Source organism: Symphalangus syndactylus, chromosome 20, assembly GCF_028878055.3.
Source record: "Symphalangus syndactylus isolate Jambi chromosome 20, NHGRI_mSymSyn1-v2.1_pri, whole genome shotgun sequence".
Classification (NCBI taxonomy): Eukaryota; Metazoa; Chordata; class Mammalia; order Primates; family Hylobatidae; genus Symphalangus; species Symphalangus syndactylus.
In genome coordinates this window covers 39,448,031-39,475,987 of record NC_072442.2, presented here as the reverse complement: position 1 = coordinate 39,475,987, position 27,957 = coordinate 39,448,031, and the positions used below count along the sequence as shown (strand labels likewise).

At 44.7% G+C, this 27,957-nt stretch overlaps 2 protein-coding genes and 1 long non-coding RNA gene across 8 annotated transcripts in view; 1 reads left to right on the top strand and 2 right to left on the bottom strand.

The window, feature by feature from the left end:
* FBXO47 (F-box protein 47) overlaps positions 1–10,942 on the top strand; it is a 36,239-nt gene extending 25,297 nt beyond the window's left edge. For 2 of the 4 annotated variants that reach the window (XM_055258060.2, XM_055258059.2), the window contains exons 10-11: positions 4,427–4,586; positions 6,188–7,976. In XM_055258060.2, coding sequence (XP_055114035.1) covers positions 4,427–4,586; positions 6,188–6,303 — 276 coding nt within the window. In that variant the 3' untranslated portion in view covers positions 6,304–7,976. Of the gene's footprint in view, positions 1–4,426; positions 4,587–6,187; positions 7,977–8,938 lie in introns of those variants that run through there. The other 2 variants (XM_063628948.1, XM_055258061.2) reach the window with 2 other exon arrangements.
* A 5,063-nt stretch (positions 10,943–16,005) lies between these two features.
* LOC134735163 (uncharacterized) lies at positions 16,006–17,837 on the bottom strand. Its single transcript, XR_010117951.1, has 2 exons — positions 17,483–17,837; positions 16,006–16,958 (listed from the first exon to the last, which is right to left on the bottom strand). It is a non-coding gene; the product is annotated as an uncharacterized lncRNA (long non-coding RNA).
* Positions 17,838–22,134: 4,297 nt separating this feature from the next.
* Positions 22,135–27,957, bottom strand: part of LASP1 (LIM and SH3 protein 1) — a 52,934-nt gene continuing 47,111 nt past the window's right edge. For all 3 annotated transcript variants that reach the window (XM_055258084.2, XM_055258082.2, XM_063628963.1), the window contains exon 7: positions 22,135–25,292. In XM_055258084.2, coding sequence (XP_055114059.1) covers positions 25,119–25,292 — 174 coding nt within the window. In that variant the 3' untranslated portion in view covers positions 22,135–25,118. The remainder of the gene's footprint in view (positions 25,293–27,957) is intronic.

Here is a 27,957-nt window from a genome sequence, read left to right as displayed (position 1 = left end):
TGTTTCTTGAGACAATCTCACTCTTTTTTTTTTTTTTTTTTTTTTTTGAGACGGAGTCTCGCTCTGTCGCCCAGGCTGGAGTGCAGTGGCGCGATCTCGGCTCACTGCAAGCTCCGCCTCCCGGGTTCACGCCATTCTCCTGCCTCAGCCTCTCCGAGTAGCTGGGACTACAGGCGCCCGCCACTGCGCCCGGCTAATTTTTTGTGTTTTTTAGAGAGACGGGGTTTCACCGTGGTCTCGATCTCCTGACCTCGTGATCCGCCCGCCTCGGCCTCCCAAAGTGCTGGGATTACAAGCGTGAGCCACCGCGCCCGGCCGACAATCTCACTCTTTTGTCCAGGCTGGAGTGCAGTGGTGCGATCTCGGCTCACCGCAACTTCCACCTCCCGTGTTCAAGCAATTCTCCTGCCTCAGCCTCGTGAGTAGCTGGGACTAGAGGCATGCACCACTATGCCCCAGCTAATTTTTGTATTTTTAGTAGAGATGGGGTTTCGTTATGCTGGCCAGGCTGGTCTCGAACTCCTGACCTCATGATCTGCCCGCCTTGGCCTCCCAAAGTGCTGGGATTACAGGTGTGAGCCACCGCACCTGGCCTAATATTAAAATATGTCATAAACTATAATATTTGGAATCATCCCTTCTATTAACCTCTCCCCACTTCAAGTCTGGATTTTCATTATACAGTTCTGCTAAGTTATATTCTTTTTTAAAAAATTCCATGTTAAAAAAAGCATCCCATTTGATTTACTTCAAAATAATCACTGTGGGGGTGGGTTGAGGAGAGGACTTGGGAGTAAATGGAGACAGAGTTGAAATAAGATTGATAATTATTGAAACTGGGAAATGAGTACTGGGAGTTTATTATATTATTCTCTCTAATTTTGTGTAGTCAAAATGTTTCAAAATAAAAAGTCTTAAAAATATTGGCCGGGCGCGGTGGCTCACGCTTGTAATCCCAGCACTTTGGGAGGCCGAGGCGGGCGGATCACGAGGTCAGGAGATCGAGACCACGGTGAAACCCCGTCTCTACTAAAAATACAAAAAATTAGCCGGGCGTGGTGGCGGGCGCCTGTAGTCCCAGCTACTCGGAGAGGCTGAGGCAGGAGAATGGCGTGAACCCGGGAGGCGGAGCTTGCAGTGAGCCAAGATTGCGCCACTGCACTCCAGCCTGGGTGGCAGAGTGAGACTCCGTCTCAAAAAAAAAAAAAAAAAAAAAAAAAAATATATATATATATATTTAGGCTGGACAGGATGGCTCACACCTGTAAACCCAGCACTTTGAGAGGCTGAGACAGGAGGATCACTTGAGCCCAGGAGTTCAAGACGAGCCTGGGCAACATGGCAAAACCTGTCTCTACAAAAAAAATACAAAAATTAGCTGGGTGTGTTGGCAACATCTGTGGTCCCAGCTACTCAGGAGGCTGAGGTGGGAGGATTGATTGAGCCTGGGAGTTTAAGGTTACAGTGAACCAAAATTGTGCCACTGTACTCCAGTCTGGGCAACAGAACGAGACCCTCTCCCCTCTCAATACACACACACATGCACACACACACATACATATACACATACATACATACATATAAAATATTATATTTATTTAATATTCATTTAACACAAATTTGTATTGAGTGCTTACTATGGGCCATAAATTATGAGATTCTTGAGCCCAGGAGTTTGAGAGCAGCCTGGAAAACACAGCAAGACCCTGTATCTACAATAAAAATGTTTAAAAATTGGCTGGGCATGATGGCTCCTGCCTTTAATCCCAGCACTTTGGGAGACTGAGGCAGGCAGATCACCTGAGGTCAGGGGTTCGAAACTAGCCTGGCCAATGTGGTGAAATGCTGACTCTACTAAAAATACAAAAATTAGCCAGGTGTGGTGGCAGGTGCCTGTAATCCCAGCTACTCGGGAGGCTGAGGCAGGAGAATCACTTGAGCCCGGCAGGCAGAGGTTGCAGTGAGCAGATCATGCCACCGCACTCCAGCCTAGGTGACAGAGTGAGACGCTGTCTCAAAAAAATAAATAAATAAATAATAAAAAGTATAAAAATTTAAAAATTAGCCAGGAGTTGTGGCACTCATGCCTGTGAGCTCAGCTACTCAGGAGCTAAAGTGGGAAGATCACTTGAGTCTAGGTGGTCAAGGCTGTAGTGAGCCAAGATAGCACCACTGCACTCTAGCCTGAGCAACAGAATGAAATCCGATCTCAAAAAATAAATTAATTAAATAAAAGGCTGAGTGCATTGGTTCACGTCTATAATCCCAGCTCTTTGGGAGGCTGAGCCTGGAGGATCACTTGAGGCCAGGAGTTCAAGACCATTCTGGGAAATATAGGGAAAGCCTCAATTCTACAAAACATAAAATAAAACTAGCTGGGTGTGGTGGTGTGTGCCTGTCGTCCTAGCTACTCAGAAGGCTGAGGCAGGAGGATCACTTGAGCCCAGGAGTTTGAAGCTGCAGTGAGCTATGGTCACGCCACTGCACTTCAGTCTGCATAGCAGAGGGAGACCCTGTCTCTAAAAAATAAATAAATAAGTGAATAAATAGGAGTTCACCAGGCAGATAGAGGGTGGCAGCAGATTATTCAAGGCAGAAGAAAAATGGGATCATGTGACTGTATTCAGGACACTGTAAGCAGTTCAGTATGATTTCTGAAGGGTAGAATCTGCAGAAGAGTAGCAGGAGGTGAGGTTAGAAGACATGAAGGGAGAGGCTAGGTAAGGAAGGGTTTTGTGGGCCATTCTGTGGAGCTTGAACCCATTTTCTAATAGGGAGCTACTGACAAGTTTTATGAAGGGGAGAGACATAATTGGCTTTGTGTTTTTGGCAGATCATTTTGGCAGCACTATAGCAAATGTAATGAAGAGAAAATCACTAGGGGTGGGGAAGCCTTCTCTAGAAAGCCTTCTCTGATTAACATGTCAATTCTGATCATGAAAGTTCTCTGAATTGCCTCTGATTTGTCTTCTCTATCTTCATTTACTATTAGTGTCCTTAAGGCACTGTATGTGTGGGGTAGGTCATCTCCCAAAATAGACTGCAAGCTCTTTGAAATCCAGTACTGTGTCACTTATTTCTTTCATAGTTCCTAGTACAGTACTTTACACATAATAAATAGTCAATAGATCTTTCCTATCACAGTGCTATTATTTAGTTACACTACTATACAGTTTATTTTAATAATATGCATTATTTATTTGGCTATGTGAGTTAAATTGGCAATTAAGGATGTTAGTAAAGAAACCTTGTACTTTTCAGTCAGTTTTAGCTAGGAACATGTAATCTTTAAATATTTATCTTTTCAATAATGAAGAAACAAATATTCCCTAAAATTCTCAAGATGGAAAGTCGACAATACCATAGAATTATCTTGCTTATTGAAATTGCCCATTTGTCTGTCTCCCTCACTGGACTTCTTGAAAATAGAGCCATGTCTTTATGGTTTGTCATTCTATCTTCAGCCCCTAGCAGGTGCTCAATAAATGTTTATTGAATGAGTAAATGAGCAGAATTTTTTTCTATGTTCAGTAACTGTTTTCAATACATATATATTATATATATATTATATATAATATATATAATATATATATTATATATAATATATAATATATAATATATAATATATGTAATATATATTATATATAATATATATTATATATATTACATATGTAATATATATTATATATATTACATATGTAATATATATAATATATATTATATGTAATATATATTATATATATTATATATATTATATATATTACATATAATATATATTATATATATTATATATAATATATATAATATATATATTATATATAATATATATATATTATATATATATATATATTTTTTTTTTTTTTTTTGAGACGGAGTCTGGCTCTGTCCCCCAGGCTGGAGTGCAGTGGTATGGTCTCCGCTCACTGCATCCTCCGCCTCCTGAGTTCAAGTGATTCTCCTGCCTCAGCCTCCTGAGTAGGTGGGATTATAGGCGCTTGCCACCATGTCTGGCTAATTTTTGTGTTTTAATAGAGACAGGGTTTCACCATGTTGGCCTGGCTGGTCTCAAACTCCTGACCTCAGGTGATCTGCCCACCTTGGCCTCCCAAAATTCTGGGATTACAGGCATGAGCCACCGTGCCTGGCCTGTTTTCAATATTAGTTATTTCATTAGTAAATAATATTCTATGATAATCTTAAATTAGGTTTGTATTTACTTCATACTTTTTTCCTATTAAAATTGTACCATTTGAAAGCAAAATAGTATTAGATACAAGAGCATTTCCCATGTATAGACTCAGTATGGTGTCAGGTATCATAAATTATGTAAAATCACAAACTATCATTGTTCATCATTGTTCACCATTTTCAAATTCTATAGCTTTCTTCACATGAAGGTTTACAATGCTTTATATGTCTAAATCAGGTGTGTGAGAAAGAACTATACTGCATGGATTGGACAGTTAAAATGATGCAAAAAGTCTGCAAAGTCTTTAGCACTCCAGTGGAAAGAAATAACTTCCTGCAGGATGTGGCAAATGCATTTGCATGTGTTATAATGGAAATGCTGCAATCAATTATGTCTGGTGAGTAGGAATGTACTTGGTGCGTAGGTGTGCGTAAAAATGGGCTCTAGTCTCCACCTAAAACAGAGATATTTTTCTCTAACAGTCCAAGAATAGAAAAAAAAAGCTATTTCTATGTTGACTTTAAAAAAAAAGGCCGGGCGCGGTGGCTCACGCTTGTAATCCCAGCACTTTGGGAGGCCGAGGCGGGCGGATCACGAGGTCAGGAGATCGAGACCATCCTGGCTAACGCGGTGAAACCCCATCTCTACTAAAAATACAAAAAATTAGCCGGGCGTGGTGGCGGCGCCTGTAGTCCCAGCTACTCAGAGAGGCTGAGGCAGGAGAATGGCGTGAACCCGGGAGGTGGAGCTTGCAGTGAGCCGAGATCGCGCCACTGCACTCCAGCCTAGGTGACAGAGCGAGACTCCGTCTCAAAAAAAAAAAAAAAAAAAAAAAAAAAAAAAAAAAAAAAACTAACAATAAATAGAGGGAGCAGACTTCTTGTTTGTTTGTTTTTCCTTGCAATATATTTAGTCCCTGGCTTTTGTCACTTTAAAAATCTAGTATTGGTTTTAATGGAGAATATAAAGTTGAAGAGTCTGCTTTGAAAGGAACCACTTTCAATTTTGCACGGCAAAAAAATTTAACTTGCTCACTTACCAACTGTCACTAGCATAAAAATATATTTGTAAATTTTATTTTACAGCTTTATTAAGTAACCAACATGATAATTAACCCTATTTTACAGATAAGAAAACTAAGGCTTAGAGAAGTTACCTGACTTACTAAGGTCTCAAAGTTAGAAGCAATAAAGCATGGATGAGCATGCTTTTCTTCTGACTTCTAATCTACTGTTCTTATATAATTCCATAATTTCAGTAGTTAACTTGACTTAGTAAAGTCACTAACAAAAAGTATTCTGTTTAAATATTACTAGGGAAGGCCGGGTGTGGTGGCTCATGCCTATAATCCCAGCACTTTGGGAGGCCGAGGCGGGCGGATCACAAGGTCAGGAAGTCGAGACCATCCTGGCTAACACAGTGAAACCCTGTCTACTAAAAATACAAAAAAATTAGCTGGGCGTGATGGCAGGCACCTGTAGTCCCAGCTACTCGGGAGGCTGAGGCAGGAGAATCGCTTGAACCCAGGAGGCAGAGCTTGCAGTGAGCCAAGATTGTGCCACTGCACTCTGGCCTGGGCGACACAGGGAGACGCTGTCTCAAAAAAAATAATAATAAATAAATAAATATTAGTAGGGAAAATTAGAACATCTTATGTTTCAAATAAATTATATATGTTTACGTATAAGGCGGGCGGATCACCTGAGGTCAGGAGTTTGAAACTAGCCTGGCCAACATGGAGAGACCTCGTCTCTACTAAAAATACAAAAATTAGCCATGTGGTGCATGCCTGTAATCCCAGCTACTCAGGAGGCTGAGGAAGGAGAATCGTTTGAACCCAGGAGGCAGAGGTTGCAGTGAGCCGAGATGGCACCACTGCATTCCAGCCTGACCAATAGAGGGAGACTCCGTCTCAAAAATTAAATTAATTAATAAAATAAATTATATACTTAACATTTTAACTGTCATTTTCTTTTCCCTACTATGTATGGCATATAGGAGACCATGATGAAGATGACAGAAGCTTTTTGAATTTGTTCCATCTTGTACATGCTCAGGCTAACTTCCATAAGGAGGTCCTGTATTTGACCATGAATACTCCTCTGTCTACCTAAATCCTCAGAAAGCCTTGCCTTTAGAGAACCTCACTGAACAAACGATTAGAAGAGTGCTACTTTTTCACTCAAAAAATAGCATCCATGGGACTTTTTATCATCTAAGTAACCTAAGAATTCAAAAGCTGGATAGAATTTTAGAAGCAACTACTTACATCATTATTAATATAAAAATAAAAGGCAGACTCAAGAATGTACTGAGATTTCTCTGGAAAACAAGCTCTGCCTCTCCAGGTTTTAGTCAACCTAACACCAAACCAAAATAGAATGTTAGCTGTTCAAGAATCTGGGACCAGCCAAAGTGTATGTGTGCATTTTTGAAGCAAGAGAAAATTCCATTTTATAGTTAGACCCAAATTCACTAAATAGTGTGTATGTTCACTTTGTTTAAGTTGTATAGACATAGCTCAGAATGTTTTGTGAAGATTTGCAATATGGTGTTTTGGAATGTGTAGAATACAAATCACAGTTTTTACTACCTTCTTGGCATATGCTTACAAAGAACATTATATTTTGTTCATGTTTTACATGAACTAATGGATAAAAAACAAAGTATACATATGTGTCTATATATATATGTCTATATATATATACAGACACACACAGAGAGACATATATTTTAATCATACAAAAAGTGTATACATACAGGAAGGTATATGTTGTCTCAATACAATCAAATCATCTTTTACTGGGGATTCAAATAAAATGTAGCAAATAAGAGAAAAATAAAATGCAAGAAAATAGCCAGAATAATCTTTACAAATAGTTTTTACTTCTTCCTAAAGCTTTTCTCCCTATCTTAAAAAGTGAGATTTGGCTGGGCACAGTGGCTCACACCTGTAATCCCAACAATTTTGGAGGCTGAGGCAGGAGGATCCCTTGAGTCCAGGAGTTGGAGGCTGCAGTGAGTTATGATTGCACCATTGCACTCCAGCCTGGTGACAGAGTGAGACCCTGTTTCTAAACAAAACAAAACAAAACAAAAAAATGAGATTTGACAAAGGAAACTAAAAGTATGGGTGGTTTGCAGCAGCCCATGAGAGAGTGGGGTTCGGTTCTCTTCACTCAAGTATATAGATTCCAAGAATCGCAGGACTGTTTCAGCCTGACTAGCATCTGTCACTACTGCTTTTACTTTTACTATTAAAGTAGATAATAATAGTACTTGACAGAGCTGAAATAATGCTGGAGTCTTCCTGGATCTCCCATCCCATTTTTTTCTCCTTGGGTTTGAGCACTTTACTTCTGAAGACACATTGCTTCCGCCTGGACTTGTCAGAGGCTGGCCTTCTTTACCCAAGCTCTTGATTTAACTCAACTTTGGAGCTGATGAAGGAAAGAAACACTAGAAGATATGGAAAGTATCTGCAGAAGTAGGGTGTAAATTGTGGGAAATTCTCAAATGTTTGATAAGAGGGACTCAGTGAGAGATGAATAGGACTGAGGAAGAGTGAAAATTGTGGAGAAAATACAAATTGTGAAAACAGGATTTTATTGTATTTCAGTAGTAAAGGCACTCACCTTCATTTCTGGAGGGTGAGAAGTTTAACTGTCTTTCTTAGATGGATTTTCCAACTGTAATTCCATTGGTGGCAGGAATTTTTTTCTCCAGTTTTTTATTAGCATATTTATGCAAAAACAAAGTTCTTGCTTTTATCCTGGTTTCATTTTCTTCTTCTCAATTTAATAATTCACCCTCAGTTGAATTATAAATGGAATTGAATTATAAAGATTAAAAGTTGGCAGATATCAGAGTATAAAATACCTTAGTTTTTTCATTTTCCCCTCTCTTTTTTCCTATACATGCTTGCAAAAAGCATAGATCTATCAAAACATTGATTATTTGATTATTCCAAGTTAAGAATATACCTCTTCAACTATCTGTGAGGGAAAGAAAAAATAAGGAAAAAAAAGTAAAATATTTAAATATAAATAGTGAAATTTTTTTTTTTTTTTTGAGATGGAGTCTCACTGTGTTGCCCAGGCTGGAGTGCAGTGGTGTGATCTTGGCTCACTGCAACTTCTGCCTCTCTGCTTCATGCGATTCTTCTGCCTCAGCCTCCCCAGTAGCTGGGACTACAGATGTGTGCCACCATACCCGGCTAATTTTTTTGTATCATTAGTAGAGACAGGGTTTTGCCATGTTGGCCAGGCTGGTCTCAAACTCCTGACCTCAGGTTATCCACCTGCCTCAGCCTCCCAAAGTGCTAGGATTACAGGTGTAAGTCACCATGCCCAGCAATAGTGAATATTTTTAATATTTTACTAAACGGATTCTAGATTTAATTTCCTTAGAGAAAGGAATTTGGCATTGTAAAGTTTCCTTGAATTCCTTGAATTATCCCAGTCTCCACAGCAATTAGTTGTAGCAAGTTTACAAAAGAAGCATGTAAAACGTATTTGGTCTGGGTTTTGAATCTTCTTTATACACTTGAACTGACATGACTGCTGCTGTAATTAAAAAAAAATTATTTATTTCATTATTCTCAATAATTGTGAGATTATTATATCATCCTTACCAAAAATTTGGAACATAAAAAGTTTGATTCATTCTTTGGGTGCAGGAAATAAACTGTGTCATTCTGCCACCAATAAAAAGCAAGCTGACAAATTGTCCATTCAATTGTTAAAACAGGCCGGGCGCGGTGGTTCAAGCCTGTAATTCCAGCACTTTGGGAGGCCGAGGCGGGCAGATCACGAGGTCAGGAGATCGAGACCATCCTGGCTAACACGGTGAAACCCCGTCTCTACTAAAAATACAAAAAATTAGCCGGGCGTGTTGGCAGGCATCTGTAGTCCCAGCTACTCGGGAGGCTGAGGCAGGAGAATGGCGTGAACCCGGGAGGCGGAGCTTGCAGTGAGCCGAGATTGCGCCACTGCACTCCAGCCTGGGCGACAGAGCCAGACTCCGTCTCAAAAAAAAAAAAAGAAAAAAGAAAAAAAAATTGTTAAAACATATAAATAACATTAATGACCAAATTTGAAGTTTTTTCAATTCAGTGGTCCATTCTTTTTTGCCGAATACCTTTGTCATGAGGAATAAAGTGTAATGTCAAATTTTAAAGGGGAAATTAACTTCTAAAAGCATAGGTTGTTATTACCATTATTAACAATGTTTAAGTGATGGTATAGACAGTCACATTGTCACAAAAAAAGAGCATTTGGAAAATGAATAGTTTAAAAACATTAGGAGACTGTCAATTTCTCACTAACTCTGGAACAGTCATAACAACATAACTATGTAAAGTACTAACAAGTCAGATAATTTAGCCTGTACTGTTTTTTAAAGTAGAAGATTGGCTGCTGGTTGCGGTGACTCACGCCTGTAATCCCAGCACTTTGGGAGGCCGAGGCGGCAGATCACAAGGTCAGGAGTTCGAGACAAGCCTGGCCAAGAGACCAGCCTAGCCAACATGGTGAAACCCTGTCTCTACTAAAAATACGAAAATTAGCCCGACATGGTGGCGGGTGCCTGTAATAGCTAGCTGGGACGCTGAGGCAGGAGAATTGCTTGAACCTGGGAGGCGGAGGTTGCAGTGAGCCGAGATCACGCCATTGCACTCCAGCCTGGGCGACAGAGCAAGACTCCGACTCAAAAAAAAAAAAGATTGGCTTAAATTAGCAGACCTGGGTGCCCAGCTCCTTTTTCCTTTTTGTAATGATTTCCTCAGCCTCCTTTGACTTTGATTTGTAGAATGATTTTTTACTCCCTGTAGAAGGCAAGTTCAATAACACATTATCTTTATTATTATGTCTACACACACCATGCACCATAATAGTACTAAGAAACTAATGATGCTATCTTCCTTAGAAACTAATTGAAAATGTACAGCTTGTGATAAGCTCTCTGTATCTTGTGAAACTATGAAACTTTAACACTTTTTTGGAGGATTCCTTCTCATGCCAATTATGAGATACCCAACAGAAGGTGCAGCTGGAAATACCATCTTATGTCAATGAATAAAAAACACTAACCTCTTTGTGATTATTACTAAAAGGTTAACCTCTTTATGCACATAGTACTCAATTGTATGATTTCAGATTTTTATGTCAATAAATATTGTGAAGGGTAAAAATAAGGCTATTACAAAAGCCTCTTTGGTTATTGGATATCTTACTAACAATGTGACTTCTGTAGCACTTCCACTAGCAGGTAACTGTGAAACCTGTAAGAAATCAGGATACGGACATATGCTCCTTGGTTTTTGAGGCATTACTAAGCTAGGAAAGGTGACCTGAAAGATAGCTGCGTTGAACAGTCTTCTCCAGGTTAAAAAAGAAAAAAAATTCCAAAGGACTAAGATTGCATTCTTTTCATCAAGAAAACAAATATATTCCATTTAAGGGCAAGATTGAAAAAAAAAAAGAAAAATATAACTCCAGAAAATTCCTCTAATAACTAGAGACTGAAAAAAGAACCCCACAAACCGCAACGATTTGGCCTTTGAAAGACTTAAATTAAAATAGTAATACTTGTAGACATTCCAAGATCACTTTCTGAAAGGTATGTATAACGAAAATATGCATTGCTATTTCAGAAGTATTATTTTTATGGTAAAATTTCTTTGATACTAAATATTTGATATTTGCTAAATTTTGTTTATTTGCTATATTAATAAAACTATGTTAAAATTGAAAACATTCCGTCTTGTTCAGAGTTTGTCATTATGCAAGTCATTGAGCTTTTTGTGAGGGAACTTATCTTCATTTAAGCTGTTAGTTATAGCTCTACCATGATCAAAAAAATGAAATGTCTTAATATAAATATTGTAATTAGCTGTATATTTATGTATGTGTATACTTACACTTAATATTAATATTGGCTGGGCGCAGTGGCTCACGCCTGTAATCCCAGCACTTTGGGAGGCCGAGGCGGGTGGGTCACGAGGTCAGGAGATCAAGACCATGGTGAAACCCCGTCTCTACTAAAAATACAAAAAAATTTAGCCAGGTGTGGTGATGGGCATCTGTAGTCCCAGCTACTCAGGAGGCTGAGGCAGGAGAATGGTGTGAATCCGGAAGGCGGAGCTTGCAGTGAGCCGAGATCACGCCACTGCACTCCAGCCTGGGCGACAGAGCAAGACTCCGTCTCAAAAAAAAAAAATTAATATTAACATATAAAATTAAATAATTTCATTTACTAGCAATAATTCATAAACAATCTATAGAACAGTATTCTGCACTGTTCTGCTATTTAATTCAGTGATTAAATCCGTAAGCAATGAATATTCCAATTGCTGCTAAACTAGAAATGCTACAATTATCATAGCTTAATATCAGTTTCTTTTTTTTTTTTTTTTTTTTTTGAGATGGAGTCTTGCTCTGTCGCCCAGGCTGGAGTGCAGTGGCGCCATCTTGGCTCACTGCAAGCTCCGCCTCCCGGGTTCACGCCATTCTCCTGCCTCAGCCTCTCCGAGTAGCTGGGACTACAGGCGCCCGCCACCACGCCCGGCTAATTTTTTTTTTTTGTATTTTTAGTAGAGACGGGGTTTCAGCGTGGTCTCGATCTCCTGACCTCGTGATCCGCCCACCTCGGCCTCCCAAAGTGCTGGGATTACAAGCGTGAGCCACTGCGCCCAGCCGCTTAGTATCAGTTTCAAAAAATAAAATATGTAATTAAATATTGTGGATTAACTGCAATTTCCCATGACTATAAGATCTTACAGTGTTTTTTTGAGACAGAGTCTGTCACCCAGGCTGGAGTTCAGTGGTGCGATCTTGTACTGAAACCTCTGCCTCCCAGGTTTAAGCGATTTTCCTGCCTCAGCCTCCTGAGTAGCTGGGACCACAGGCACACACCACCATGCCTGGCTAATTTTTATATTTTTAGTAGAGCTGGGGTTTCACTTTGTTGGAAAGGCCGGTCTCAAACTCCTGACTTCAGGTGATCTGCCCTGCCTCGGCCACCCAAAGTGCTGAGATTATAGGCATGAAGCACAGTGCCCGGCCTCTTACGGTGTTTTTTTGTTTGCTTTTTGTTTTGTTTGTTTGTTTTTTGTTTTTTCGAGACATAGTCTTGCTCTGCCACCTGGTTGGAGTGCAATGGTGCAATCTCGGCTTACTGCAAACTCCACCTCCTGGGTTTGAGCAATTCTCCTGCCTCAGCCTCCTGAGCAGCTGGGAGTTACAGGCACGTGCCACCATGTGCCACCATACCCAGCTTTTTTTTTTTTTTTTTTTTGTATTTTTAGTAAAGACGGGGTTTCACCATGTTGGCCAGGCTGGTCTCGAACTCCTGACCTCGTGATCCGCCCACCTCAGCCTCCCAAAGTGCTGGGATTACAGGCATGAGCCACCGCTCCCAGCCTGTATTTTGTTTTGTTTTGTTTTGTTTTTTGTTTTGTTTTGTTTTGTTTTGTTTTTTTGAGACCGAATCTCTCTCTGTCACCCAGGCTGGAGTGCAGTGGCACGATCTTGGCCCACTACAACCTCCACCTTCCGGGTTCAAGTAATACTCCTGCCTCAGCCTCCTGAGTAGCTGGGATTACAGGCATGTGCCACCTTGCCCGGCTAATTTTGTATTTTCAGTAGAGATGGGGTTTCACCATGTTGGCCAGTCTGGTCTCCAACTCCTGACCTCAAGTGACCTACCTGCTTCGGCCTTCCAAAGTGCTAGGATTACAGACGTGAGCCACCACCACACCTGGCAGTCTCACAGTTTAAATTTTAAGTACAAAGATGTTCTTAAACATTTCTAATGTATCTGCCTTAGTGTGTTTGATTTTATAATGGAAGTTGTGTCAATGGCTTTTTCTGTTCCCCTCTTAATATATGACTTTGGTTTTATTTTTGTTTAAAATAGATGGGCACGAAACTGACTTAGAAGAGGCCACTCTAGGCTTTGAAAATATTTATAGTTTGATAAAGGCAAAGCATGTAATTTACAAAGACAATTTTCCACTTCAGTTGTGCTTCGATGCCTTACTAAGGAAAAGTCCCATTATTTTTGAGTAATTTAAAATCAAAATGATATTTTGGCCAGGCACGGTGGCTCACACCTGTAATCGCAGCACTTTGGGAGGCTGAGGCAAGCAGATAGCTTGAGGTCAGGAGTTCCAAACCAACCTGGCCAACATAATGAAAACCCGTCCCTACTTTAAAAAATACAAAAATTAGCCAGGCATGGGGGGTGCACGCCTGTGGTCTCAGCCACTCGGAAGGCTAAGGCAGGAGAATCGCTTGAATCCAGGAGGCGGAGGTTGCAGTGAGCCAAGATCATGCCATTGCACTCCAGCCTGCGTGACAAGAGTGAAACTCTGTCTCAAAAAACAAAAAAATAAAATACATCATTCTTCCCCACAAACCCCCTGTTTTCATCAAGAAAGCAGGTATTAGTGTAATGATTCTTAGCATTGTCACGATTTTTTCTAAGTAATTTATAATTATTCAGAGTGGTTTTTATCTCATTGACATTTTATTGGACAAAATTACCCTATGACACAGGTTTATAAAATTTATACAAAACCTTATATTACAGAAGTAACTTTTTTCAGTGTTTTATTATGTTTTGGGATGCCAAAATACAGATAGCTTAAATGTAAAATTTAAACAACTATCAAAATAACACAGTAAAACTCTGTTATAAGCTAGCATATTGTTGCATAAATACAAGCACAAAGTCATACATTTTTTCCAAAATGTATTATTTTCTTAAATCATATTTTACAAGCAACTGAAGAGATGGGTAATCTTCTCTCCTTACATTGTACCCAATACCAGTGGTATATATCACCAGTGTATGGGTGAAATCTGCTGATTTTTTTTTTCACTGAATTGATTAGTTGTTTCAACTTTATATGAATACAGACTGAGAAGCCTTGATGTCACAAAAGACCAGAGCAAGCTTGGTTAGACTATACCTTAAAGATCTATACCATCATAACTAACTCTAATTTGGACCCCTCCAAAATACTGGCGCTTGTCTGAATTACCTAGGTGAGGATGTAGAGCTGCTGTCTTGGCTTGAAGAGGGAAATTATAGTTTGAAACACTAAGATATACCAGAGTTAGAAGAATATTTTAGTGGAAAATGTCACGTCAAGGACTCCACTGAAGATCATTTCTAAATATATCCAGGTTCACAGCCATGCTTCTTGCATCCATGTATGTCAGATTACCTATCTTTTTGCTACATACCACGATGCAGTATCATACTTGTTAATATTCCTTAAACAGTTTAGGCAAATTATCACAGACATAATATATATTTGGAGTAAATAAATATGGCCATTTTCTCATCAAAATCTGGCTGTTGGTGAAAAAAAAAAAGTTTTGCAGTTAAATTTTCGTTATAAAATGTCATGTTGGGGAGAATATTCAGAAAAGGGGGACTACCAGCGAACTATTAAGAGTTCGTTCCATGGGAATTCTGTTCTCAATGATGTAGTTTCCAAAGAGATAATGCGACCTTGGCCTAACACTTTCATTTGACAGAATAAACAGAAGACTTAAAGTTTATGTATTTACTTATTTTTATTTTATTTTTTATTTTTGTGGAGATGGGGGTCTCGCTATATTGCCTGGGCTGGTCTGGAATTCCTGGCCTTAAGCTATCCTCCTGCTTCTACTTCCCTAAATGCTGGGACTGTAGGCGTGCGCCATAGAACCTGGCCTAGCCCTAAAGTTTAAATGACTTATGAAAGGTCACATAATTTGTTACCAAAACAAAGCTTCCAGAATAGTGTTTTTTCTTGTCCATAATTTTTGTTTTTATTATTTTTTTTTTGAGATGGGGTCTTGCTGTGTCACCTAGGCTGGAGTGCAGAGGTGTGATCTCGGCTCACGGCAACCTCCGCCTCCCAGGTTCAAGCGATTCTCCTGCCTCAGCCTCCTGAGTAGCTGGGATTACAGGCACCTGCCACCACACCAGCTAATTTTTGTATTTTTAGTAGAGACAGAGTTTCACCACGTTGGTCAGACTGGTCTCAAACTCCTGACCTCAAGTGATCCTCCTGCCTTGGCCTCCGAAAGTGCTAGGATTACAGGTGTGAGCCACTGTGCCCAGCCTTGTCCATAATTTTTAAACACAACTTTTCCATTTCAATTGTGACATATAATGCCTCAATTTTTGTTTTAAAACATGGAAATTGGACACAATGTTATTACTAAAAACTAATCTTCCTCCTTGTTTATTTATTTATTTTATTTGAGATGGAGTCTCACTATGTCTCCCAGGCTGGAGTGCAGTGACATGATCTCGGCTCACTGCAACCTCTGCCTCCCGGGTTCAAGCGATTCTTTGGCCTCAGCCTACCGGGTAGCTGGGACTACAGGCGCGCACTAACGCGCCTGACTAATTTTTGTATTTTTAGTAGAGATGGAGTTTCACCATGTTGGCCAGGCTGGTCTCCAACTCCTGACCTCAGGTGATCCGCCCGCCTCCGCCTCCCAAAGTGCTGGCATTACAGGCATGAGCCACCACTCCTAACTCTCCTTGTTTACTTTTAAGCAAGAAGGAAAAATTAAATGTAGAACAATTACGATAGACTTGTAAAAGGAATAAACACCCCAGATTTGCAGGCCAATTCTACTCTGAATCCCAAAATATATAGTTTCTTCAACTCTAATGGGTCAGAGAACTATGTGGAAAGTTTTTTTTTCCAGAAAAGATCTTTGATTAAAACACACACATACATACATACACACACACACACACACACACACACACACTCATTGTGGGGTAAGAGATTTTTCCTAAATAAGTATAGCCATCTTGTTTCTATCATTTATAATTCAATCAGGTGCAAAGATGAGGACTATATAACCATTTCTCCCTTTAAATGAGAAACTGGGATACAAGTGGTTTGAGGTGGGGAAGAAATGATACATTTTAAAAACTCAAATGACAAGTTCTTCCTGGCTGGAGAGTGAGACAAGAGAAACCACAAAACCCCAGATTGTGCAATCTGTAAAGACAGTGATAAAGTGACTACTTCATAGACGAAGATGGACAACTTGAACTTCCCCTTGAGTTTCACAAGGGAGTCCTGTGTGTGAGAAGGAAGGAACATATTTGAGTGTAACGTGCAGTTTCATTTAGATCTAAGGAAACTTAAAATGAATTTAAGTTTCCTTAATTCAAAATGAATTTTTTTTTTTTTTTTTTTTTTTTGAAACGGAGTCTTGCTCTGTCACCCAGGCTGGAGTGCAGTGGCACAATCTCGGCTCACTGCAAACTCCGCCTCCCGGGTTCATGCCATTCTCCTGCCTCAGCCTCTCCGAGTAGCTGGGACTACAGGCGCCCGCCACCACGCCCGGCTAATTTTTTGTATTTTTAGTAGAGACGGGGTTTCACCGTGGTCTCGATCTCCTGACCTCGTGATCCGCCCGCCTCGGCCTCCCAAAGTGCTGGGATTACAAGCGTGAGCCACCGCGCCCGGCCAGTCAAAATGAATTTTTGAGCAGTTCTCCACTGTAACTTTAATAAGTCTCCATTTCAACTTTCTGTTCTCAATCCCATCTACAGCTCAAACATATGCAGTATCTGCCAGCCATGTCCATGAATTCCTGATGTCCCAGCCAAGTGCCTCTCAGCTTAAAAAGCCCCTTGCGTGCCAGGGGTCAGCCATGTCTGGAAGGCTCTGAAAGAGGTCTGCTGGGCAGCAGGACTGCTTCTGTGGATGAGAGGCCTCTTGTTGGACTGGAGAGACCAGGAGCTGTAAGAAACCCAGAAATAAAAAGTCTCAGATGGGGACAGCTGCAAAGTACCAGGAGTTCCTCCCTCCTCTCCACCAAATCCCACAGTTGGACATCTCCCTGAAAACCCCACCCCAAGTAAAATTTATTTGTTGTCTCACCCTCAAATAAGAATGAGTCAATAATTAAGTAATGCAATTATACAAGCATAGTTGTAAACAACTATGTTGCAAGTATGCTGACATGCAAAGATGTGTTTTACCTTTAATTACCGGAAGAAAATAGACAACTTGAGTTTGAGCAGCTAACTTGAAGAAGAAATTAGGAAATAATAGTCCCTCCCCTCCACATCCATCATTCCCAACCCACTCTGCCTAAAAATCCTTTACATTGTGGATTTTATTTGTAATTTTTAAAGTCTTATTTTAAATTAGGTCCCAAAGAAAGAAGCTGGCATTTCTTATTCTTTTCAGAGTGGTCTGAGAAAGAAAATAGGAAAGCAAACTCTTTCTTTTTTTCTTTTCTTTTTTTTTTGAATCAATACCCGAGATAACAGCAGAAGCAAAAATCCACCGGTGCGTCAGCAAGCAGGGCACTCGGCCATTCAGCTCCATCCTTCCTCCTGAGCTGTTCTCCAGCAGGCTCCGGCCGCAGCTCCAGGCCACTAGAGCAGATAGATAATGTAGGACAGAATGACCAGGCCTATGATGGCAAAGAACATCAGGATGAAAATATCCAGCATTGTGGGTTCCTAAGCCGACCAGGCCCCTGGATTCTGGTGAAACGTGAGCTGTGAGCACGGAGGTTGCAGTAGGTGGAGAGAAATGGCTCCTCTTCCCTCCACAGCTCAGCCCTGGTTCTTTCCCCTCCCCCTCCCGGGGGCCTGAGACTGAAGGATGCTGCAGCTCCACCAGCAGCTTCCTGCCCCCCCCCCCCCACCAACCACAGCCAACCAATCACAAAGCCTGGGGGTGGATAGCCAAGAAGCTGCCAGATTTAGACCCACAGAACCGCAGAATCAAAGGGGCTCAATTTCTCCCCAGGAACCCAATCCCACCCCTTTGTATCTAAATAGAGCCTGCATGCTCTGGATGTAGGAGGAGATAGGATCCCACCCAGCTCCCCCAAGAGTGAATCCTCCTGACTGCCTTCTTCATGTTTCCTCTCACACACCTCAGGCAGATTATCTCAGAAAAATCATGGTTGGGTATTGGGTGGGCCATTGGCAACTTCTAAAGGTCACATTATGGGGAGACACAGACAAAGGTCTCATGTGGATCTCAGTGGGCTTCCCTGGGGAATGAAGCTAACATTTATACATTTCCTACATTGGGCCAGATATTGTACATGTGGTGCAATTTCAACCTCCCTACGAGTCTTTCATAGATGGGGCTCAGAGATGGACAGAAACTTACCTAATGGTTCATAGCTTAAACGTATCAGAGACCAGCCGGGCACAGTGGCCCATGCCTATAATCCCAGCACTTTGGGAGACCGAGGCAGGTGGATCACAAGGTCAGGAGTTCAAGACCAGCCTGGCCAAGATGGTGAAACCCCGTCTCTACTAAAAATATAAAAGTTAGCCAGCCTTGGTGGCGCATGCCTGTAATCCCGGCTACTTGGGAGGCTGAGGCAGAGAATTGCTTGAACCCGGGAGGCAGAGCCGAGATCGCACCACTGCACTCCAGCCTGGGCTACAGAGCAAGACTCCGTCTCAAAAAAAAAAAAAAAAGATTAGCCGGGCGTGGTGGCAGGTGCCTGTTATCCCAGCTACTGGCGAGGCTGAGGCTAAAGGATTGCTTCAACCCGGGAGGTGGAGGTTGCAGTGAGCTGAGATGGTGCCATTGCACTCCAGCCTGGGCGACAGAGTGAGACTCCGTCTCAAAAATAAATAAATTAATAAAATAAAAAGTAAAAGGACGGGTGTGGTGGCTCACGCCTGTAATCCCAACACTTTGGGAGGCTGAGGCGGGTGAATCACCTGAGGTCGGGGGTTCAAGACCAGCCTGACCAACATGGAGAAACTCCAGCTCTACTAAAAATACAAAATTAGCTGGGCATGGTGGCACATGCCTGTAATCCCAGCTACTCGGGAGGCTGAGGCAGGAGAATCGCTTGAACCTGAGAGGTGGAGGTTGCAGTGAGCTGAGATTGTGCCATTGCACTCCAGCCTGGGCAACAAGAGTGAAACTCCGTCTCAAAATAAATAAATTAATTAATTAATTAAAAATAAATAAATAAATAAAAAATGTCAGAGACCAGGATTCAAAACTAGGCATGCTGACACCAAAGTCCATATTCTTCCTCTTGCCCCACACTGCTCCCCGTGTTGGTCCGGAAAGCCCCTACACCCACGTGCACTGCTCAGCTTGCAGTGGACTGCGTTCACATCAATCCACCTACAGGACGAGCACCAGAGACCCCTCCTCCACCCACTCCTTCGTCTCTTTGCAGTCATTACCCACTGTTTTGTTTTCCTTCTTTCTTTTTTTGTAGAGACAGGGTCTTGCCATTTTGCCCAGGCTGGTCTCGAACTCCTGGACTCAAGCGATCCTCCCACCTCAGCCTCCCAAATTGCTGGGACTGCAGGTGTGAACCACCGCACCCGGCCTAGTTTTGTTTTCTTTGGTATGCTCTTCCAAAAGCTCAGCATAGTGTTATACACAGAGAGGACACTGAAGAATTCCCAGGGGGCATCCCTGAAATTAAAAAAATTCAAGTGGTTTCTTCTGAGGGGGAAAAGAGAATTATTTTATTCTTTTCTTTATTTTTATTTATTTCTTTATTTTAGACGGAGTCTCGCTCTGTCGCCCAGGCTGGAGTGCAGTGGCACGATCTCAGCTCACTACAAGCTCCACCTCCCGGGTTCACGCCATTCTTCTGCCTCAGCCTCCCGAGTATCTGGGATTACAGGTGTGTGCCACCATGCCCGGCTAATTTTTTGTATTTTTAGTAGAGATGGGGTTTCACTGTGTTAGCCAGGATTTTTGTGCCTTTTTATAAGCCTCAATTATTTCCTATTAAATTATAACATTCCCTAGGACGTCTCTCCCTAGTCTCCTTGGCCCCCACCCCAAATAGTATTTTTTTTTTAAAGGCCTGAGGTTAAGATATATTGGTAACCCCTTCATAATGCAAGACCTCAGGAACTTAGGCCACTGCCAGAAGGAAATCCAGAAACTCCTCCCATTGGCCCACTCCCAGGAGGCAGAGCTTTCTGTGAGCAGGGAGTGGAGACTTTGCAGCAATGCCCCCCAAAGCACTGTTCCCTCAAATAGATCTGAAGGTGAATGAAGCCTCCTGGGGAGTGGGGCAGGCCGACATGAGGCAAGCTTTGCCAACTAATTCCCTTCTATTGGGAAAGTATGGGGCTGCCCGCGCCGCTGGAGGGGAGCAGGTGTCAGTGCTGTCTCTAATTATACCACCCAGGGCCGCCTCGGATGCTCCCCACATTTTTTTTGTATGTGTGTGGCTTGTGCCTTTTATTTAAAAGAATTTGGGTTGGCCTGGCTGAGGGACACAACAGGGCTCGTGGTCTAGGTAGACTGGGCCAGTCAGGCCCTTGAGTTTGGTCTCCATGGAGACGAGGCATTCGGCACTCAAAGGTTCCATCCACATGGGCCCGAGAGTGGCTGTGTCTGTGGGTGCAGCCAGGGTTCCAGGACACACCTGTGCAGGAGAAAGCGGGTAGGACCAACCGCAGTGAACTGGCTTTTGGGAGATTCCTCAGAAGCAACCAGCCAACTCTTCTGGAAGCCAAGGTCTTGGTGAAAGTGGGTCTTAACCATCTGGTCCTGTTGGCTTGAAAATAAGGTCAAACTGCCAAGACTGGTAGAAACCCTGCCCTGCCTGGCACCCAGTGTCAGTTTGCACACCTGGGCTCTAGCATGCATGCAGCCCCCCGTGGCAGAAAGGGGTTCTCCTGCAGCCACAGCTCGGCTGACGCTGGCCATGTCATCCTCCAGATTACAAATGCCCAGCTCAGGAGAGCCCTCCTCTTCTCCACCCTGCTGTGATTCTGAGGCTGGAGAATGCTTTAGTTCTGAGCCCCAAGAGAGAAATGCCCCTCAAGCAGCTGGACCTGAGGCTGATTGGCAGCACTGAGCAGGGCCAGATTCCCCTCTCTACCACTGTCCTCTTCCCAAGCCCACTGAGCAAGAGGGGAGGCCGCCTGGCCTTCTGGCCAGTCACAGACCCTGGGCACCTGGAGCAAAACATGGAGCCCAGGAGATACGCATCTAAGAGCTGCCAAGGACACAGGCACACAGCCTGCCATGGCCAGGTGGCACAGCACTAGACTGTGAGCACCACATGGGGGTCTCAGGCCCCACTCTGCCACTAGCTGTGACTGCCACCAATCTGCTTTGCCTGTCTGGGTTTCAGTGAGCCCCTCTATAAGTAGTTACTTCTCTCACAGGGTTGTGAGGAAGAAGGAAGAAAGGGGATGTGTATTGAAGATTACATTCAGAAGGCACTGTGAATAGTGCTTTGGGTTGCCAGGCCACCTTACAGCTTTATCCAAGTCCCGTCCCACTGCGGAACGCCCTGTCATCTCGTTCCTCAAACGCGTGGAGCTCCTGCTCTCTGCCTGGCAGCAGCAGAATGCTAGAACTGCTCCCCAGCCAAGCTCATTCATTAATTCAACAGCTCTGCACCCGCTCCTGGGCAGGTACCAGGGATTTAGAGATGAATTAGACGCATCACCTTCCCCAAGGGCTCTGGCTAGTGGGGAGACAGATACGTCACTGAGGAAGTGTCACAGTAATACGAGACGGAGCTCAGGGAAACTTCCGGGAGCATCACCAAGCTGGGCAGAGAGGAATGAGCGGTTGGAAAGCCAGAAGTAGGTTGGTGGGGAGTTCTCAGCAAGGAGGAAGTAGGGACCAAGGACCTGTCAAACAGCAGCAAACTACCCCTTGGCGTCCAGACAAGTCATTCTCTCCCCAAGGGGCAGCAGAGCTCCCAGGAGGGCCACAGGCCAGTGCCCTCAAGCAGACAGGACACACACACACACACACACACACACACACACACACACACACACACACAGTGGCACCTTACAGCTAGACACACACACACACACAGCAGCACCTTACAGCTAGACACATGCACACACACACACACAGCAGCACCTTACAGCTAGAGACACACACCCATAGACAACAGCACCTCAGAGCCAGAGAGGAAACCAAGTCCGCAGGTAAAAATTATACTTTTATTTGAGTCACCAGGAGAAAGATTCACTTGTGGTTCAAGTCAAATGTTCAGAATCCTAACAGGCCAGAAAGGTTTGATCCCAAGCACAAGCCCACGAGGGAGGGGACCAAAACAGACCAAAATGAGACAACAACCCCATATAAAAAGATGAATGGGCGGCTTCACACACTCACACACATACACACACACACGGATGAAATGTTTGGACAGAGGCAAATTTCACATGGTCATTTCTGTTTCTTTTTAAATACAGGTTTGTAGGGTGGTATTTTGTTTTTTCCAGCTATAAAAAAGGCCCAAAAGTGCATGTTTGAGGGGGGAAAGGCAGAAATTAAGCAATAAAGTCATTTTCCCTGGAGGGACATGAGAGGGAGAAAACAGGAGGCAGTGCTGGGAGAACGCACTTTGCTCACCACTGGGCTTCTTGTTATTCTTAGTATTGGTCCACAAAAATATTCACATTCTAGCTTTGATGCCTCTTTCTTGGGATTAAATGAGCTGAAAGACCTCTGGGAACTGTAGAGAAGACCAGGGGCTCAGCCCAGCCCAGCCCCTCAGGGCTCTGTGCTCTTCCAGGGATGGATGGTTTTGGTAAGGAACAGAAGCCCAGCAGCCCCCGGTCACTCAGCACCAGTGTGACAGTCCCTCCTCTCTCTGGGGGTGTGTAAGAAAACGGCCCCTATTTTTAGGACAGGAAGAGTAGAGGGAGGGCCTGCAGCAAGATTCCATGACTGGCTTGCCTTATCTGGGAAGGAGAATTAAGCTGAGTGACAACAGGCTGCTTCTTGCTGCTCCTCCCCTCCACTCACCTCTCTCCCAAACTCAGGTCCTCTAAGGGGATGTGTCCCTGACCTTTGGTCCCCAAATCCACATTGTGCTTTGAAATCAAGAGGAAACAGAATGCACCAGCGCCATCCAAGACTCCCAAAGAGATTCTCTGCCTCCCCCAGCCCCCAAATCGCCCAATATAAGATATTCCACTTGCCTCCACCTAGGCTGGGGCCAGAAAGGAAAAGGGATGGGTCAGGCAGGGCCTCCCCACCCACAGTCTTTTCCTCAACCTCTCATTTGGGGCAAACATCCCCAAATCAATTAACAAGCAGTTGACAAAAACACCCATGATGACTGATTGTTGAACAGGCCAACACCTTCAGGTCCTGCCCCTCACCTGTGGGTACAAGTGTGCAAAGGGACAAGAGGCCAATGGCAGGGCCTGGTTGGGCTCAGGATGAAAATGGATGGGGACTCCCAGAGGGTGGCAAGAAAACCAGAGATGAATCAAGTGAGGCCAGGGTTGTCACAGCCACCCACGAGCAGAGAGCAGGAACTGGATATAGCACCATCTTTCCCTCCCCATCCCGGAGGCTGTGCTTCCAGTTTTGCAGCCCTGGGACCCTCTTTCTTGCTTCAAGGGAGCTTTATGTAAGTAAGGGGGAGGTCTAGGGGAAGAGCCCCAGAGGGAGACACCCACAGAGTGACACTTCTGCCACCCTATTCTGCAGCCCCAGACAGACATGGGGAAAAACATGCCTGGAGTGACACAGCCTTCTTCCACTCCTTAGCCCCAGCAGGCTGCAGACCCTGTGGCAGCCCCCACCAACTCCACACCACCCTCTTACCTTCCACCCTGTACACTGCAAAGGGCAGATTGGTTGGCTTCCTCCACTCAGAGATGGGGGGAAGGAGGAACTTCATTCCAAAGAAAACCTAAGGAACTTCTCTACCCCAGGAGCCCTCCCCTCTCACTGTGGGTTCTGAGGAAACTCTCAGGGGAAGACAGCTCTTCGTACCCTCACATAACCCCACCCACACACAGGCCCAGAGACACCTACAGACACATCCCCTGCCCCATCTCTCACACTCACACTCACACACTTGCGTGTCAGACACCTGCAGACATACATGCTCCCGCCTCCGCACACCAGGTCTTGGAGATTTAGTGGTCCCTGCTGACTTTGTGCAGCTCCAAGTCCACTTGGCATTGGGCTGGGGAGGGGAGGCCATGGAAGGCTCTGAGACATCTGCCCACGAGGAGCAGGGAGGAGTGGCCACCTAACCCAGATCCTGGGAGCTGAGGGAGGCTGAAGAGCAAAAGGTCCTGAGGCACTCTTGCCCTACACTTCAGGACCATGGCAGGCAAGGGTCCCTGCAGACTGGGGGTGGGTGTGGGGAAAGGGGCTGCGGAAGAGAACTCCTTGTTCCCCTCCTTCCGGTAGCCGTCCCTAAAATTAAGAAAGGCAAGAACCTGACCCAAGCTGTGCTTCCTGGGGAGCTTTGCCCGCTGCAGGTCTGCATGGGCAGGAGGGCAAAATCACAGTGTGCGAAGGAACGCGCGGGGAGGGGATGAATTCGCCCCACAGCAGGAACCCCATTCTCCTGTTGTTGCCCCTGAGGAGGGAGGTAGGGAGAGAGACCCCACGTGGGCAGAGCCCCCTCTTTGAGAAAGAGAGGTAGAGCCCATCCCACTGATCCCTACACAACGGCAGAGCCCCCGTCGCCATCCCAGGAACCAAGAAGTGGATCCCACTCTGGGGAATGTAGGGAGCCCCTGACCTGGGGTCCTGGCAGTCTCAGGCTCACCCCAGCCCTGGAATGTGTGGGTATGTGAGGAGCTGGGCAGGAGGACGTGAGGGCAGAGAACAGAGGGGCAGGTGAGGCCCACAGGCCAACAGGTCTCCCATTCCAGCCCTGCCCCACGGGCCTCGCCCTCCCCCAGAGAGGCCCATGCCCGTTCCATCCAGAGAGAAAACCAAGAAGTCGATCAAGGGGGAAGCCTGCCAGAGGAGGGAGCCCGCAGAAGTGGCAGAAGAAGGCTTCAGTTGGCAAAAGAAGCTGGAAGAGGGGTAGGAATCACAAGCTGTCGCAGGTTTTAAAAAACAGAGACACTGAAGAATGGACAGGTCACGCCCAGGACGGATGCGATGCCATGGAATGTGCTGAAGACAGATGGGGGCGCTGCGGGTTCAGATGGCCTCCACGTAGTTGGCCGGCAGCATCCCCGTGTCGCCCGTGCGCTCCACCGTCCCGTACATCCAGCCGTCGTCGATCTGCTGCACGTTGACGATGGTGTCCCCGTCCTGGAAGGAGACCTCGTCCTCGTCGGCGGCGCTGTAGTCATACACCGCGCGGTACCGCTTCTGTGGGGGAAGTGTGGTCAGCCTAGGGCCCTGGATGCCGACTCACCTGGGTCTGAGCATTTTTTTTTCTAACTCTCCAGGACCCTGGAGCAGAGCCTGGGGGAGCAGTGAACTCAGAAATGGAGCACCAGGCCCTGCTACAAAGATTCTTACCTCTGTGTCTTGCTTTCTGAGAGCAATCGATCTTTTACAACCTTTGGCAGCTACTAAGGGCCAGAGGCAGAGCAGGGACTGGGTCACATCAGCTCTGCCCCATCTCCCTGAACAGGACTGCGGTAAGGTCCACCAGCCATGATGACAGAGTAATGTCTAAAAATATGACATGCAGGCCAGGTGCAGTGGCTCACGCCTGTAATCCCAGCACTGTGGGAGGCCAAGGCAGGAGAACTGCTTGAGCCCAGAAGTTTGAAATCAGCCTGGGAAACGTAGTAAGAACCCCCCCGCCCTTTTTTTTTTTTTTTTTTTGAGATGGAGTCTTGCTTTGTCACCCAAGCTGGAGTGCAATGGTGTGATCTTGGCTCACTGCAACATCCGCCTCCCAGGTTCAAGTGATTCTCCCGCCTCAGCCTCCCAAGTAGCTGGGACTATAGGCATGTACCACCATGCCCGGCTAATTTTTGTACTTTTTTGTAGAGACAGGGTTTCACCATGTTGGCCAGGATGGTCTCAAACCCCTGGTCTCAAGTGATCCGCCCGCCTCGGCCTCCCAAAGTACTAGCGTCAGCCCATCTCAACAAAAAATAAAAAATTAGTTAGGCTTAGTGGTACATGCCTGTAGTCTCAGCTACTCAGGAGGCTGAGGTGGGAGGATCGCTTCAACCCAGGAGGTTAAGGCTGCAGTGAGCTAGCTGTGATTGCACCACTGCTGCACTCCAGCCTGGGTAGCAGAGCAAGATCCTGTCTCAAAAAAAAAAAAAAAAACCAGAAAAAACATGCCCTGTGTGCTATTATTTGTATGATTATAAGCACCAGTAGTTTCTTTTAGAAGCCATGATGAGTCCTGTCCAAGTTCAGGACAAAGACCTTTCCTTGGGAGAAAAATCTTCAGAGGACGGAAGACGTGTCTATCAGGTTCCACCTTCCAAGCCTCAGCCAAAATCTGCCGCTTAAGCCCTAGATCTAGGTAACGTTCAGCAAGGCACACAAAAACCTACAGCATCACCTACTACCAGGATGGAGTTTAAAAAAAGAAAGAGGAAAAAAACAAGAAAAATAAATCCTATAGCTATAGACAACATTCTACCTCCCCTGACCTTCACTGCCCTTGACTTGTCTCTGAGGCTCCACAGGACAGTTTGAAACCAACAGGTCTACGGGATAAGAGGTCACACCTCACATGAAGTAACCTCAGTCTCTCTCATCACCAATTCTGCCTCTATCTTGGGCTGAGCCGCTCCCATCCATGCCTGTATCCTGCAACAGCCTCCTGACAGTCTCCCTGCTTCTACCCTCAAACCACTGCCTCTTCTCAACACAGCTGCCAAGGTGGTCTTCCAAAACCCTATGTCGCTCTGCACAGATCACAGGTCACAGAGGCCTTCCTGCGGCCCAGAAGTCCCTGCATAATCAGACCTCCTACCCTCTCCCACTCTAGTCAATTTGGGCTTCCTGCTGCTCCCTGAACTTTCCTAGAATATTCCTGCCTCAGAGCCTTTGCACTTGCTGTCCTCGTTGCACGGCTCACTCCTTCCTTTATTGAGGACTTTGCTCAAATGTCATGTCTTTTTTTTTTTTTTTTTCTAGCCAGAGTTTCACTCTTGCTGCCCAGGCTAGAATGCAAATGGCGTGATCTCGGCTCACTGCAACCTCCACCTCCCAGGTTCAAGCAATTATCCTGCCTCACCTCCCAAGTAGCTGGGATTATGAACATGTACCACCATGCCCAGCTAATTTGTATTTTTAGTAGAGACAGGGTTTCACCATGTTGGCCAGGCTGGTTTCGAACTCCTGACCTCAGGTGATCTGCCCACTTTGGCCTCCCAAAGTGCTGGGATTACAGGTGTGAGCCATCGCACCCGGCCAAATGTCTTTTTTCTTTGGAGATAGAGTCTTGCTCTGTCATCCAGGCTGGAGTGCAATGGTGCAATCTTGGCTCACTGCAACCTCTGCCTCTTGGGTTCAAGCAGTTCTACTGCCTCAGCCTCCCGAGTAGCTGGGATTACAGATTACAGGCACACCCCACCACAACTGGCTAATTTTTGTATTTTTGGTAGACAGGGGGGTTTCACCATGTTGGCCAGGCTGATGTCGAACTCCAGACCTCAAGTGATCTGCCCACCTTGGCCTCCCAAAGCGCTGGGATTACAGGCGTGAGCCACCGCACCCGGCCAAATGTCTTAATCCAGCTGCTTTCTATCCATCCCTCACCCTGCTGTCTTTCTCTTCACAGCGTGTCACTGCTGACCTTATGTTATATACCTATTTTCTTATTGTTTTCTTGTTTGTCCCCCTGACTGGAATGTAAGCCCCCAGAGGGCAGAGAGGTGGCTTTATATTCAGAGATGGACCCTACACATCCAGGACAGACCCATTGAGGAGGGAGGGACTGGCTGGGCTGCCTGGAACCTTATCCTTCAGACTAACTCTTGTGCCCACAGTGCCCTGGGCAGTCCTAACATCCCTTTGTGTGCCCAGAGCATCAGGCTCCAGCCAGCCACTATCTAAG